At 34.6% G+C, this 15,103-nt stretch overlaps 2 protein-coding genes across 2 annotated transcripts; one reads left to right on the top strand and one right to left on the bottom strand.

Annotated features, from left to right (window-relative positions):
- The first annotated feature begins 1,540 nt into the window (after positions 1-1,540).
- LOC110715787 (uncharacterized membrane protein C776.05-like) lies at positions 1,541-8,567 on the top strand. The gene is made up of 8 exons (XM_021894400.1): positions 1,541-1,810; positions 1,931-2,029; positions 2,180-2,237; positions 2,358-2,458; positions 5,317-5,412; positions 5,498-5,591; positions 7,446-7,683; positions 7,872-8,567. Exons 1-8 carry the CDS (start codon positions 1,721-1,723, stop codon positions 8,230-8,232), a joined length of 1,137 nt encoding a protein of 378 aa, XP_021750092.1. The 5' UTR covers positions 1,541-1,720; the 3' UTR covers positions 8,233-8,567.
- Positions 8,568-9,390: 823 nt separating this feature from the next.
- On the bottom strand, positions 9,391-10,914 carry LOC110715942 (E3 ubiquitin-protein ligase SGR9, amyloplastic-like). The gene has a single exon (XM_021894560.1). It carries the CDS (start codon positions 10,379-10,381, stop codon positions 9,530-9,532), a length of 852 nt encoding a protein of 283 aa, XP_021750252.1. The 5' UTR covers positions 10,382-10,914; the 3' UTR covers positions 9,391-9,529.
- Between the last annotated feature and the right edge of the window lie 4,189 nt (positions 10,915-15,103).

Here is a 15,103-nt window from a genome sequence, read left to right as displayed (position 1 = left end):
TGGTCAAGGCCCCAGTTGACCTTGAGAATAGCTGGAGCACCAAACCTGCCATTAAGAGTTTTCAAGTTGCTGTTCTGTAATCTGTATATGCATGTTTCTTCAATTTGATTCTTATTGTTAAAAGTTGGGAGTGATCATGTAACAAATCCATGCACTCCGAATCGCTACCCTTGTGGTTCTAACCCTGTTCAGGTTGTGCTCTAGGTGAACAATATTTTACCTTTTTACATGTTAGGATAGGACGCTAAACTCGAGTGGTATTCGAGGGACTGTCATAACCCAACATATTTTTCTGAGTTATTCAACTTATGATGCTAAGCAATAAGCATGACTCACTTCAGCAAAATTGGTATCTCCACAATCTAGCCTGCACTACAAAAGCCTTATTCCACCATAAGATAAGAGCAAATTGCCCTTCCAAGCTGGCAGAATGCAGCCCCAAGTTTTAACAATTTGTGGTTGGGATTGCTCCAATGCTTGGTGTCTGATCCTGTTATCCTTCCTGTAATCTGACTCTCTGACGACAAGCTATGCCCTAACTGCTACAGAAGTAACTTCGGTAGGGTAAGAGGCAACTTGACATTTGACAACGATGTACCTTATAATACTAGACTTCACAACAGAGCAATTTGGCATTTTTTATGCCACGGTTCACCTTCATGCTAACCATCCACCAACTGAGCACAGCCTTTAGAGTTTACAACAGGAACTATGAACCCTCTGAATGTCTGAAGTGGTGCAGTTTGGGTTAGTTTATAGAGACAAGACTAAGTGGATAGAATCAGAATGATGCAAGTTTAAGATGCAAAGAGAAGTTTAATCTCTTACTAATTTAATAACACTATTTATTTATAACAAGTCATGATCTTACAAGGACATGATCTTTTTGGGTTATTGTTGGTTCAGAAATGCTAGGATTACTAAATAGATACATACAAATCATTCATTGAGCATTAATTGTCTAAATTCTGATGCACAGAGGATACTTCTCAAAACCTGGAAGTCATTAATCCAATTGCAATGCTGAAATTGTTTTCAATTTTTCATAAGTTTCCTTATAACGTTATGATGACCCTAGTGTTCAAAGGTCGATCCGATCTAATACGTATCCAAAGTCTTGACCCGTTACTTGACCAACTTAATAGTTTTTTTTTTTTTTTGACAAACCAACCAACTTAATAGTTAATAGTCTATAAAATCGAATACAAATATACTATACATGAATTAAAACCAAAACTCGCATTAACACGATCCGACTTAAAACCCAATTGGACTTACCCGAATTAGTCCAACCCCATTGTTGAGTCTAGCCAAATTAAATTCAATGACAAAAAAAGAAAAAGAGGCAAAACAAATTGAGACCATACTTCAAAGTTAAAACAATATTCTTTCTAGAAAAATCTGCAATAATTTGGCAAATAAAAACAGTAAGTTCCAAGATTCATACGTGGACAGTATCTACACTGTCCACGACTCCACGTATGAACAGATTCAATCGATAGATAATCTTTTTTATTTACCACCTTTATATTTTTATTTTTTATTTTGACGTGTATTGCTAACAATAATCTTGTCAGAATACCCAAAAGTCACTTAATTGAATATTCTCGATATCAAGTTTTGCATAAAAAAACTTCCAATTTTAGAAATTTGTAAAATCTTATTGATTGATCCATTGAACAATTTTGAGCAACCTTAATTAGGAAGTAAAGGATTCAAAATGCCCAGCAGTGATGAGGGATTTGAAGAAATCAATGAATATGAACATTCATTTGAGAAAGTTAAACAGAGGTTAAAGGATCGATCTAAGGTAACCCCACCAATTTTTCTGGTTTTCAAATTTTCAAATTTGATTATTTTCTTTGATTATTTTCAAATTTGTTGGTTTTTTTGTGATTGATTCTGAAATGGGTATGTTTAATTATTGAAGAAAGTTGCAGAAACTAGAGAGAAAACGAAGAAGATTATCTCTGAACATGCTGAAAGGATTGCCAAACAAGCTGAAGAACACGAAAGATTCATCAATAAGGTATTTTTAATGGTTATTTATAGATTTTGAGTTGTTTTGGCATCTGGGTTCTGGTTGTGTACTGTTAATTTATTGAATGTATGTAAGGTGTTTGTTTAAATGTGCAGCTGAAATTTTGTGGGGTTTTTGTGATTTATTGTTTGATCGCAGGTTACTTATCTGTGTGGTGTACTTGGGTTTGGAGGATTTTGCTTTCTACTTGGGGCAAGTGAGTCTTTAATTTCTTACCAATCTGAATTTTTGTTTTGCAGCATTTATTTTGTTTTAGGTGTAGATTTAGGTTGTTAAATCGTAGTACGTACTTATTGTCCAATTTTTAATTTTTCAGGGCCACAAGATGTTCCTATTGTGTACTGTCTATTTTATGTCATATTTGTTCCACTGAGATGGATTTACTATCGGTACAAGAAGTGGCATTACTATCTTTTGGTAAGTCTGGTCTCAACTACCAACAATTTATTATTTCATTACACATTAATGGTATGTTTAACAGAGTAGTAAAGTATGTATCAAGGCATTGTTTATTCTATAATTTAGCGAGTTCCGATTGATTTTGTAGTCCACTATTCATTCCACTTATGTAATGCATGGTGGCATTTCTCAATGAATTTAAGGAGATATTGGGCGAATTATGCATGAACCTTATTGAGCAACATTGGAGTTTGTAATATACTTATTTGGATGATAAAACATGGCTTCTATTGGTAAGTTAAGCAACTTAAATTCCGTGAGCTGTACGGGCCTAAAGTTGTGCTGGTTTTCCAATTGCAATTTTTACTGTCAAGTTTAACTCTAATATGTGTAGTGTACCTTAATTGAGAAGTGCTCTCTAAGATCAGCCAATTCAGCCATTTGTTAGTCAATAGTGGTCCTAAAGTTTTTTGGTTCATCAAATTGGAATGAATTGGTATGAAATCTCATACTAGAGAGGTATGGGTTCTAAAACCCATAATAGTCCAAAGTTGTTTGGTTTATTGTTGGAATGGATTATATCCTTCATTAATAGAATGGATTGTGAATCTTAGGGGGAGGGGTGGGTATTGGGGGGGGGGGGGTGGGGGTTTAGAACCCCTTGGGTACGAGATTCCGATTCTAACTCTATTCCAACCCATTCCAAATGATCTAACCAAACGACCCCTAAATGAATGGAAGGGTGTTTTATAGAAACCTCTTATCTTTGACGGATACTGAATTATACTGCAGTACTTTAGTAACTGATGAAGAAATCATTTTTGTTGGTGCTTCTTAAAACCCTTACTAAAGTCAGTTAAAGTATTTTAAGTTACAAAAGAAAAAAGGAAGCAGTTCTTTTTTTTTTTTTTTTTTTTTTTTTTCCCCCTAAATAATAATTTGTAGTTTTGTACAAGAAGTACAATTTGTTGAGTTCTGAAGCTTGCTAACTCACTTCTCCTGTACTGGAATACTTTAGATAAAACACCAAAATTTCATACCTTAGCAGGTCATACATGTTGCAATCATCTAATTCAAACAAAACATAGATAAAATGTATCCCCTTATCTTCTCTCACCTCATTACCCCTTTTATCCCAACCTTCTCAAGTTTCAAAATGTGGTTTGTATTGTTTTTTTTTCAAAGTAGTACTTGTGTAGTTAGACATTTTTTGGTGAATATAGGCTTTTCTAGCAAATGGTTCTTTTGGAAAATGTTGAATAACCTAGGCTTATCTTGATAAAAGTGCATACTTGAGAAAATATCCTGCCACCTCAAAAAGTTTTTTCTTTTTACTATGTCACCATAGGATTGACCTGCTGTATTATTTTTGTCTATTAGATCTTTGTATGGGGAGGAGAAGTATTGTGGTGTGAATGGGAGCTTAACCAAGTATCGATGTGTATAAACTATAAAAGTTGAGAATCCCTTTTGGCCTTGCCCTGACCTGTTTTATTAGTTTTGAATAGAAAATTTCTCTTTCTTTGATTTCTTGTATTATTGTATCGAGAGGTGAGTTCATGTTTTACTGTTGTTTATGTCCATACGTAGGCTGTGTATTGCACAAGGAGAAACTAAAGCCTTGGAAATGAAATCAAACCCTTATGAAACCTTTTTTATATTTTATTTTTTTAAAATTTTATAATTTGGACTGGAGAGTGCTATGAACATCCTTGTATCATAATTTTCTTCAATGAAAAGTTTATGTATTAAGAGATTCATTTTCAAGTAAATAAGATTTTAAGTTCTGCCAATAAAATTATATAATAGTTACTGAAAGAGACTATCTAATAAATTTTACGCAATCAAATAAAAAATTATGTTGCCTTGTATTATTGGTGTTTACAACTTGGATGGGACTATGGGAGCTGTACAGGAAGCGTTGGTGAATAATATGGATGTAACCATGTAAGGCTGTATGTGGAGGTGCTATTGTGCTTAAATTGTTGTGGATAACATTAAACCTGTCATCCTTAAAGCAGATTTAAATTTTCAAGGAACATAGTGCAAGTCAAGCATCTCAAAATAATCGTGGCAATTCAGGGTAATGTGTGACTCATAGCTTGTGTATTGGAGAGCTAGGGAATTTGCGTCTATATAGTCTGATGTGCATTTCTCTTATGGCCCATTTGGTAGGTGGCCATAAATGATGGTAATGGGAATGAATTCATTTGTAAATTTATAAGCAGATTCAAGGTTCATTCCCATAGTAGTATTAGCACCCCCGTAATTGAACTGCAAAGCTTGATGCCTTGAATTTGTAAAGGGATTCTGAGGTGTAAGTTGAATACACTATAACAGTAAGTATACCAAATTACCAATTACTTGAGTCGTTTTAGATGTAGTAAGGTTGAAGAATATCTGGACAAAATAGGACTGTATTCTTAGAACTTGGTAAATAATGTTCTCATCAAGACCTTCAAGGCTTCAACTATTATTAGAATTCTATTACAAGGAAAGGGTGGTGATAGTTGATTTTTGAGACTATCTTGGGCTACAGTTCTATAATGGAGCCATGGAGGTATATGAAGTGAACTTATACCTATATACCATCTTGAAGCTCGAATGTTTCTTTTGACTAATGCATTATACAAGAGTTTATCATGACGCAGTTACTTAGCTGTTGGTTTACTTCACGTTGCTGCTTATTGAGGCCAATAAGTTTATCATATTTCATTCCATAATGTATCTTGACACTTAATGTACATAAGAACAGTACAGATTAGCTTTTATTGGAAGAATATCTAATAGGTGTTGTCATATCTCTTTTCATTGTTACTTTTTTGATCAAAGATATGAAGAAATGCCTCTCATTGTGATTGTTCATTTTGTAACAGGATTTTTGCTACTATGCGAATACAATATTCTTGGTTACACTTCTCATGTATCCGAAAAATGAAAAGCTTTTTATGGTTTGCTTTTCATTTGCTGAGGTATGTGATTTTTATTTATTTATTTATGCTACTTTGGGGAATTTCCTTTCATCCATCTTAATCTGTTCCTGACTTGCCACTGCAGGGTCCTTTAGCATGGGCAATTATTGTGTGGAGATGTAGCTTGGTTTTTAATTCAATTGACAAAATTACTAGTGTACTTATTCACCTATTACCTGGTAAGTAAAGAATTCATATAGACTGATGATTTTTATTTTTTTTATTTTTTATCAAACATTTTTCTACTCTATGCTCTTAATACTTCATGGCAAGTCTTGGCTACCAGAAGCTTACTTTATATTAACAACTAAAAACATATGTTTACTAGTTGTGTCAATTTGCTGTACATATGTCGTGGCAATCTATGCCTAGTTGAATCGGAAATATTATCAGTCTATCACCCTTTCTTCTGTCTGCAACTCTGCATGTCTTTTTTGCTAGTTCCTTCTTTTTGGCTCAGCAATTAGAAACCTGCACTTTAGAGCCTATCTGTTGTTCTAAAAATTTAGAATAAACTGCTTTCTGAGGCATTTTTCTACTGGAATTAACACTTTGGCAGGGTATTATGTTTTGTGCTTATAAAATTAGGTTATTTGGTATTAGCAAGCTATGACGATTTTGGAGCTTCAGTAAATTGACAGGACAATGAACAATTCAGAGAGAACATTTTTGAGAACATATCAACTTTTGAGTCAATAACACCTGTGCTACGATACGTATTTAGTAGCTGGAAGTCAGTAATTTTATACACGATACATTGAGTTACTAAGAGCTGTTAGTTAGACTGGGAGTGAAATGTTTGTAGTTTGCACTTAGTGCAAGGATGTTTTAGAAGGTTACACTTTATATGCTTTCATGATCACAAAGGGAGAGTTTAATTCATTAGGTATAAGGAGTGGGAAATATTGGTAGTGCAGAGTTAGTCTGTTAGGAGTAATTTGTAAACACGGAAATTTTATGAGTGTGTTACATTAAATTAAATTAAATAAATTTGGGTTTAAATCATGTTGATAATACATTTTGATTATTTTTGCCAACCCAAATAAATAATCCGAATTAATCAAATACTGTTCGGGTTGTAATATAAATTAAATGAACCAGGTTAAAAGACTTTTAAGTTTTAACAAGGGCCTAGCCCAAACCTACTAAGTCCAATCAAGGAGTTCATATCTCCTATCAATATACTTTTTCTCCTTCAAAAGAGGATTCAAAAATCATTATTCCCAATAGCTCATAAAACTCTACCGGAATTCTCTCTAAAATAAGTCAACAAGCACATCACATTCGTGCCGACTTGTTCATATACACTCAAACATATTTGAACGGGATTAAGCGACATCATCAAACATCACGCTACAATCAAATTAAAGTCGACGCTATCAAACGTCACCCTATAGGTGTCAATGTCACACACGTGTCTTCATCCAGCTGCGGAAAAGAATTAGAGGATTTAGTTTATTATATTATAAACTGTTAAGACAGAAATTTTACCCTATTCAAATATTTATCAAAATTCATTTGTTACTTTATTTTCCGTCTGTATTTATTTAGACTAGAAATTTGTGTAGACAAATTAGCTTGGAGAGGAAACAAATGAATTAGTATAGAGAAAAGAGGGGAGCTGCTATATCTATATCTAAGAGATTAGACAGAGAGGGATTATGAAAATATTGTGATTCAATCAATCAATCAAAGCCTTAATCCTATAAGTAGGGTTGGTTGCATGAACCAAAAATGACTATTTTGTATAGTCATCCACAATAATCTAAAATATTGCCATTAAGTTTTTCTTTTGTGTTAATTTGTTAATGGGAGTGTCCAGCCACTCAAAGGCCTGGGCTTGTAATCCTCTTAGTAATGATTTGATTGTACTGCTAATACAACCATTTATCAATTTTCCCCTAAGGTCATCTTCATCTTCCTCATTTTTTTTTCTTTTCTTTTTCCTTTGATTTTCCAATCTATTACAAAGAAAGCAGAGCCTATTTCTTGAGCTGCTCAGAACTTGAATATCTTATGTGGTGGTTTTTCAGGTTTGGTTTTCTTTACAATTCGGTGGTGGAATCCAACCACCTTTGCAGCCATGCATCCTGAAGGAACTGATCGTAGAGTCTCATGGCCTTATGTGGAAAACCAATCATACCTGTGTACATGGCTATTTCTAGTCCCATTGGTTGCTTACACCCTTTGGCAAGTTCTCTATTTTCTGATAGTTAATGTGCTGCGTAGACAGAGGCTTACGCGAGATCCAGAAGTCATGACCTCTTACAGGTATTGATGGTTAATGATATTAATATGAATTGTGTCATTGAAAGAGACAGTAACTGAAAGCCCGTAACTTAGTGTAGATTCCTATGGTGACTATAATGATTGAAAGAGCATTTGGGCACCCATTTTATACTCCAAGACTTAAATTGGTTTGGTTGTCCACTTTCTGAAATATTTATCGAATAATGTAGGGAACTTTCAAAGAAAGCTCAAAAGGCAAACAGTATATTGTGGCGACTGAGTGGCTTGCTTGGGGACCAGAATCGAATGTTGATGTATATAGTTTATCAGGCTCTGTTTACCGTGGCAACCATGGCACTCACTGTTCCCATCTTCCTGTCATATGAGCTGTCTGTGATCTTCCAAATTCTGAAGGTCTCTGCCGCTGTCTGGAATGGAGGAAGCTTTGTGCTAGAAGTGATGCCAAGACAGGTGATTATGAAGGAGAAGAAGAAAAATATAGAAGTGCAACCTGTTGAAGCCCGGCCCCAGCTTGATAGTTCCACGCCTCTTGAGAACCCAGCTTCTACAGACGATGCGCAACAAACTTGACAGTTGTTTAACTTAAAAGTCTTTTAATCAATGATTGATTTTAGCTGCTGTTATAGATGACCTTTAATTCTCATTTAAATGAACAAATGTATTGTTTTTGGCCTGCACTTCGTCTGAACTCCTGCCTACGTACTCTGTTCAAGCATAGAGAGGATACATGCAGGTATAGCTTTGGTGATAACCTTGATGTGAGTTCCTTTTTTTTAATGACTCCAATTATGTTTGTGTTTATGTCTTTTAATCGTGTATAATAGGAAGTAAATGACAGCGATGTAACAATATGAGTTTTCTACTATATAATTTGTATACAAGTACTAATTTTGATTATACATTTATACACCGTATATTTTTTTACTAATATATACTTAGTATATATAAATAATTAAAGGCTAAGATAAAGAGGTTATAGGCTATACCTTTTGTAAGTGTTATGCATTATGAGTACACTATACAGTCACAATTCTCACAAAAGATATTCTAGCATTGTTATCTGCCTGCCTTAATTAAGTGCCTTTCAGTGGCGTAAAATAACAAAAGTAGAAAGCATTTTTGTGGCCATTTATTATACTCTACGTCACATGGATACAATTACACACACCATCATGCGGCACATAAAAATTCCTTGTCATCTACCACTCTATTTTAGCCTACTTATATCTTGACAAGTTTTAATGGTATTTAGAATTTTAGATCAAGCTCATTCTTTAAAAAAGAAAATGAAATAATCCCTGTCATTGCATTTACCCTTTAATTAATCTTTACTTCGACCATCATTTGTAATTTATAGCAACGAAAAATATATTATGTGGGTCTTCAGTATTTCGGTGTTATAATTTATACAAATATTAATACTCAAAGCTTTAAAATGACCAGTCTAAGATTTTTTTAAAAAAATAAATAAATTATATTTGCAATTTTGGCAAAATTCGTGTGCAATTTTGGCTAAAGAGTGAAGTTTCATGTGATTTGGAATTTTGGATGTCTAAGCTATTACTGCTATACTCCATACAAATTACCTGTCATATACGGAACATAAGAACAATTGCATGATTACTACTATCCAAGGAAATTCTATCCTAAAACCCCCCTCAAATACACACAAATATAATTTTTTTTTTTTTTAAAAAAAGCAGAAAAATCAGAATAAAACAAAAATTCTACACCGAATTATAGTTGTATAAACAGCTAGAAAAACAAGCTGTACATGGGACATACATATACCAGTATTTCTATCTACTTAATTGTTAATATTTGATCCTAAACTTAAATTAACATCCACTTATAAAATATGAAGATATCATTCTGTACTTAAACCAAGTTTAACAATGGCATCCCACAACCGTTGAATCTCTCCGTACACATCATCAGTTGGCAGCTGAAATCTGCAACAAGGGCAAGTGTTTCTTTTAGTAAGCCAAGGCAACACACACTTCCAATGGAATATATGCTCACATGGTAATACACACACATCCCTCCCTTTTATCATTTCCTCTTTGCATATCACACACTCTACCCCACCACCGCTCTCGATCGAGGGCAACGCCACCACTGCGTCGACTGAGGCCGCTACCTCCTTCCTGGCCTCGATCACGTTGCCACACCCTTTGGTGTTGACAAATCTCATGCATTTTACTACCAGGTCTACAAATGTCCCTAGCACCTGGTAGGGTGTCAGGGACATTGCAAAGCCTGTGGATAGGTTATTTAACATGGTATCAGAGCCATATAGCTTCAGGATCCCCTGCCAGTGTGCAGGGGATACTGACTCCAGGGTTGCTGGCTGGTGCTTGCGGACTTCACAGAAGAATGAGAGTAAGAGGATGGAATCAAGATCACGAAGGCAGACCCTACTGGAGGAGGATATGTACTTTTGGGACAATGAAGGGAACAAGAAGGGTGTAAGGAGGTGGAGGTAGGAGAGGAGGTGGCGGGCGACGAGGAGGGATTTCTCAGAGAGGGAGAGGGAATAGAGGTGGTTGATGGTGTGAGTGAAGAGGGCGGGAGAGGTGAGGAGGGATGCAAGGTGGTGGTTGTGGCGGCGAAAGGTGGAGGAAAGAGAATGAGATAATGAGTTTAGTTGAGAAGAGGTGAGTGTGGAGAGGGCAGCCATGATTATGGACTCGGTTGTTGTAGTAAATTGGTCAGCCATAGTTGAGTATAGGATTCTTTGGGATTGGGTGAAATGTGATCATCAACTTTTTTTTTTTAGTGGAGAAGAGAAGCTTTGTAAATTAAGGAATTGATGATGATTTGTGGGGCATTTTTATACACATTTTTGTAGTTTTTATGGGCCAGAGGAATTCCTTACTTTGACTCTTTTGCAAACATCCACAGTCCATATCAAAGGCCTTTTGCTAGAAATCTAGAAATTTATATTCTTTAAAGGTAAAGGTGAAATCCGAAAAGCAAAAGGCTACCCAAGTGACTGTGTTAATCTCTCCATTTCTTAATGTTTTCCCTAGTTTTCTTTTATTTTGTTTACTACCTCTGGTCCAAATTATTCGCAACTTTGGAATATTTTGTATCTCACAAATAATACTCCAAAGTTGCGAGTAATTTAGACCGGAGATAGTAATTGTGTTTGTCGTACGATATGAACACCAGCATTTTACTCTCTCATTCATTACATTATCACAGTTCTAAAATTTCAATAGAGAAAAAAAAAGACAAAAGTTATCGTCTTATATAAAATTACGTGTTTAAAGTCTTAGGGTATGACAAGAGAGCAAATCTCATCTGCATTATATGTTTACACTCTTCCAATATAATCAATAATATAATCAATGTAAAAACATTTTTAACATGTCTTCAATTGTTTTACCAACATATAAATCTATTGCTCATACATAGACATTACTTATACCAACATAAGAACATACATGATTGATTCATTGGCTAATTAGCTATTGATTTATGACATACTCCATAACAAACTAATGTATTCCGTTTTATCTTATAGGGGTATGACTTAGCTTTCCAAACTTTCAATACTTCCATCATATCATCATATGACAGGAAACATTGTTCTATTATGGTTTTTTAAGCAAAAAGGCTTGAAATCAATATAAGCTTGGGTTTGCAAAAATAACATTGTTAGTAGTTATATCAATTTTTATGAAAATATCAATTTCAGATTTAATATCAACTTTATTTTCTCTTGATTTTAGCAATTATAAGGCATTTAAAATATCTTAGGCACCCCTTGTAGGCTTGTAGCGTATAGAAACATTGCACACACAAAAAGGCGAGGCAGGTAAAGGCATAAGCAAACTCCAAATAAATCTTTCACAGAATGTAATGGACATATGCAATTGGATTTGTGCAATGGATTTGTTGTGGATCACAAAGCAATTATAATTGACCTAATTGGCATATAAATGTGTGTATGATTTGTGCACAATGTCCAAGTAGCTACATTCTTCTTCTATTTTCATATATTCACTGATTTGGCAGCAAATAATTGCAAAGCAACAAGCAGAAATGCAAGATAACTCAAAGACAGATTGCATGAATTTCATGTTCCCTATTTCTCTAACATATCATATTATTGATGAATTGGTGTGATCTTTCTTTAATTTTTTTCAATTGGCTTTTTCTATATATTAATAATGTGTTTTAGGGCCTGTTCTCATTGACTGAACTCAGCTGAACTGAACTGAACTGAGCTGAGCTGAACTGAATTGAACTAAACTGAATATTTTATAAGAGAAGGAAATTAGGAGCTGAACTGAACTGAGTTGAACTGAACTGAACTGAACTGAACTGAATTTCAACGTAAGAGAACAGTCCCTTAGTTGTTATCTAAGTATGCATGTATACACTAAATGCAAATTGAGATGATCCACTAAACAATGTAATTAATTAATCGGTTATTTCTTGTATTAGTTACCCTAATTATGTTATTAAATTAACTCGTTAACTTATACGGAGTAGTTATAAGCTTACAAAAGGCCATGCCAAATGATTGAGAATTTCATTGTCCACATGCCAAACTCTATCCTCCCTTAAATGGGTCCACACTCCACAGTCTACTCATTTATGCCTCTAAACGCATTTCTCTTTCCTATCCAAATGTTCTAAAAAGGAGAATCATTTAAGGGTCTGTTCTCATACGTTGAAATTCAGTTCAGTTCAGTTCAGTTTATGTCTAATGATATTGCTAATGATATAAAGCCAAATTTCATTCTTTTAAGCTCTTATTACAACGACGATAATAATAATAATAATAATAATAATAATAATAATAAGGAAAAATTGATGGGAATAATCCCACCTTTTGAGCGTTGAAGATTAATAATCCCACCTTTGGGATTCTTTTTAATAATCCCACCTTTGATATCAATTCACTTTAAATAGTCCCAACAGGTCAAGTAACCTGTTATAACAGGTTATTTGACACGTGGCGGCCTATGAATGGTCAAAAAAATAAAAATAAAATAAAATACATTTTAAAAAAAAGTTTGATATTTTATAAAAAAAAAAAAAAAAAGCCACCCACCACCCACCACCAATCAGCTGCCAGCCCCTTGCCACCCTCCCCGCCACCAATCAACTGCCCAGCCCTAGCCACCCAACAACGCCGATCGCCCAAATCGACTCCCCTAGCGCCGACGCCCCTTCTCCGCCTCCCACGAACCACCAACCTCCCTTCCACCCCCACAAAAACCATCGAAAACCAAGCATCCGACAACCCTTGAAAATCATTTTTCCGCCACAATCCCGAGCCCTCCCCTTCCTCCGTCCCGATCTCGGCCTCCCACCCTTTTCTCCGGCTTTGATTTGGTGGATTTTCGATTATTAAATTGGAAGGTGGTTTTGGGTTTATTTGGTGGGTTTTTGACATGAATGGAGGTTAGGGGAGGAAGGCGCGGTGGGAATGGGGGACAGGTAAGATCGGCGCGCCGAAAATTGGGGACAGGGAAGGTCGGAGTTGGGTTGGGGATGGCTGGCCGGAGCGGCGTGGTGACGAAGGTTAGTTGCGGGGAGACGGGGTTGCTTGTGGGTTGATTTTTGAAGTGGTTTTAGGGTTGGGTTGGCTGGAGTGGATAGCGGTATGGTGGTTTGGTTTCGGGTCCGGTTAGTGGTGGCGGTGGTTTTGGGTCTGGGTGGTGGGGTGGTGGGGAATTGGGGATGGTGGTGGCTGTGGTGTAGCTTAGGTGGTGTTTTTTTTTATTTAATTTTGGACAAATCAAATTGTGACACGTGTAAAATACACTTAATAAAAAAATTACCTCTTCAATCGGTCACTGGTCACCCGGGAGTATTTTGAGCGGATTGATATCAAAGGTGGGATTATTAAAAAGAATCCCAAAGGTGGGATTATTAATCTTCAACGCTCAAAAGGTGGGATTATTCCCATCAATTTTTTCTAATAATAATAATAATAATAATAATAATAATAATAATAATAATAATAATAATAATAATAATAATATTGATACAATTCATTGTTCAAATGGTTCTATTTTTTGATACACATTTCTACAGTTAAACTCATTGAGAAAATTAGAGTACTACACAACTTAAACTAATTTTCATAATCGGTTAGTTCTTCGTCTTCTTCTTGTCCACCAAGCTCCTCTATTACCTCGGCATTCCTCTGAACTGACTCCCATATCTTATCAGTTATTTCTTATCGTACAATATCCATAGCTGCTTTTCTGTTAGGATCGTACATAGTATGATCTTCTCTTAGCTCCATGACTTCAACTTGGTGTGTGAATGGAATCCCTAGTTCATGTAAACGAATAAAATTGTGTAGAGTACAACAAGCAACGATTATTTGCAACTGAAAACGTAATTTTATTTTATTTATTTATTTTTTTTAAAAAAAAATTTAAACAACAAAGTGTTTTGTGTTCTTTTGTCATAATACTATTTTATTTTTAAATTATATAGTATATGTGTTTAAAATGTTTTGGGGTTTCATATTTATAATATATTTCCATAAATATTATAATTATAAAGTGTATTTTTCATAAATATTTTAATATGTACATATGTATATATACATATGTGTAGTAATAAATAATCAAAGATCATTAATCCGTAGTTAAAAATCACTAATTACTAAGTTCAGTTCAGTTCAGCTCAGATCAGTTCAGTTTAGCTGATTTCAGTCAATGAGAACAGGCCCTAAATTTAATTTGTTTAATAATATTGCTTGTCTTGTGTAGCTACAATTTACCTGAATTTTTTTATGGAATATAAGGAGGGCCTATTTCGATTTACTGAAAACATTTGAATTGAACTAAAGTCCAAGGTAAATCACGTATAACTAGCCCCCAAAGTGGGTACAAATTAGTTATGTCGTGGTCACTTTTGATATTTTCATATAATAGAGATTACTTGTATCAAACAGAACAGTCTGGTGTTGCTCCTAGCTAATAAATTTACTTTGGGTGGATCGTAGAATAAAAGCACAAAAACATTAAAATTCATAGGAATAAAGTGGCCTAAATAAGTACTTAGGTCCTGTTCTCTTCAACTTATTTTCAGTTCAATTCATTTCAATATAGTTCTGTTCAGTTGCAATAAGTTCAGTTCAGCTCAGTTCTCAATTTTCTTCTCTCATAAAATATTCAATTCAGTTTAGCTCCAATAAGTTTAGTTCAATTCAGTTCAACTCAGTTCATCAGTCAATCAAAACAGACTCCTTATATTATCTGATATAATTACATACAATGTTGTTAAGATCGAGATCCTACTTTGGATCGGAAAAAGGTGATATCGGATCGTACAATCGTAAGATCCTACAAAAACTCGTAAAGAAGGAGATAAAGACAATAATAATACTTATTACATGTCATTCGGGGTAAAATTGATACTAAAACCAATAATTTTGGAATAATTAACTACGTTTGAAACAATA

This window comes from Chenopodium quinoa, unplaced genomic scaffold (assembly GCF_001683475.1).
Source record: "Chenopodium quinoa cultivar QQ74 unplaced genomic scaffold, ASM168347v1, whole genome shotgun sequence".
Classification (NCBI taxonomy): Eukaryota; Viridiplantae; Streptophyta; class Magnoliopsida; order Caryophyllales; family Amaranthaceae; genus Chenopodium; species Chenopodium quinoa.
The sequence above is the reverse complement of the archived record's forward strand: the minus strand, read 5'-3'. Positions and strand labels throughout refer to the sequence as shown.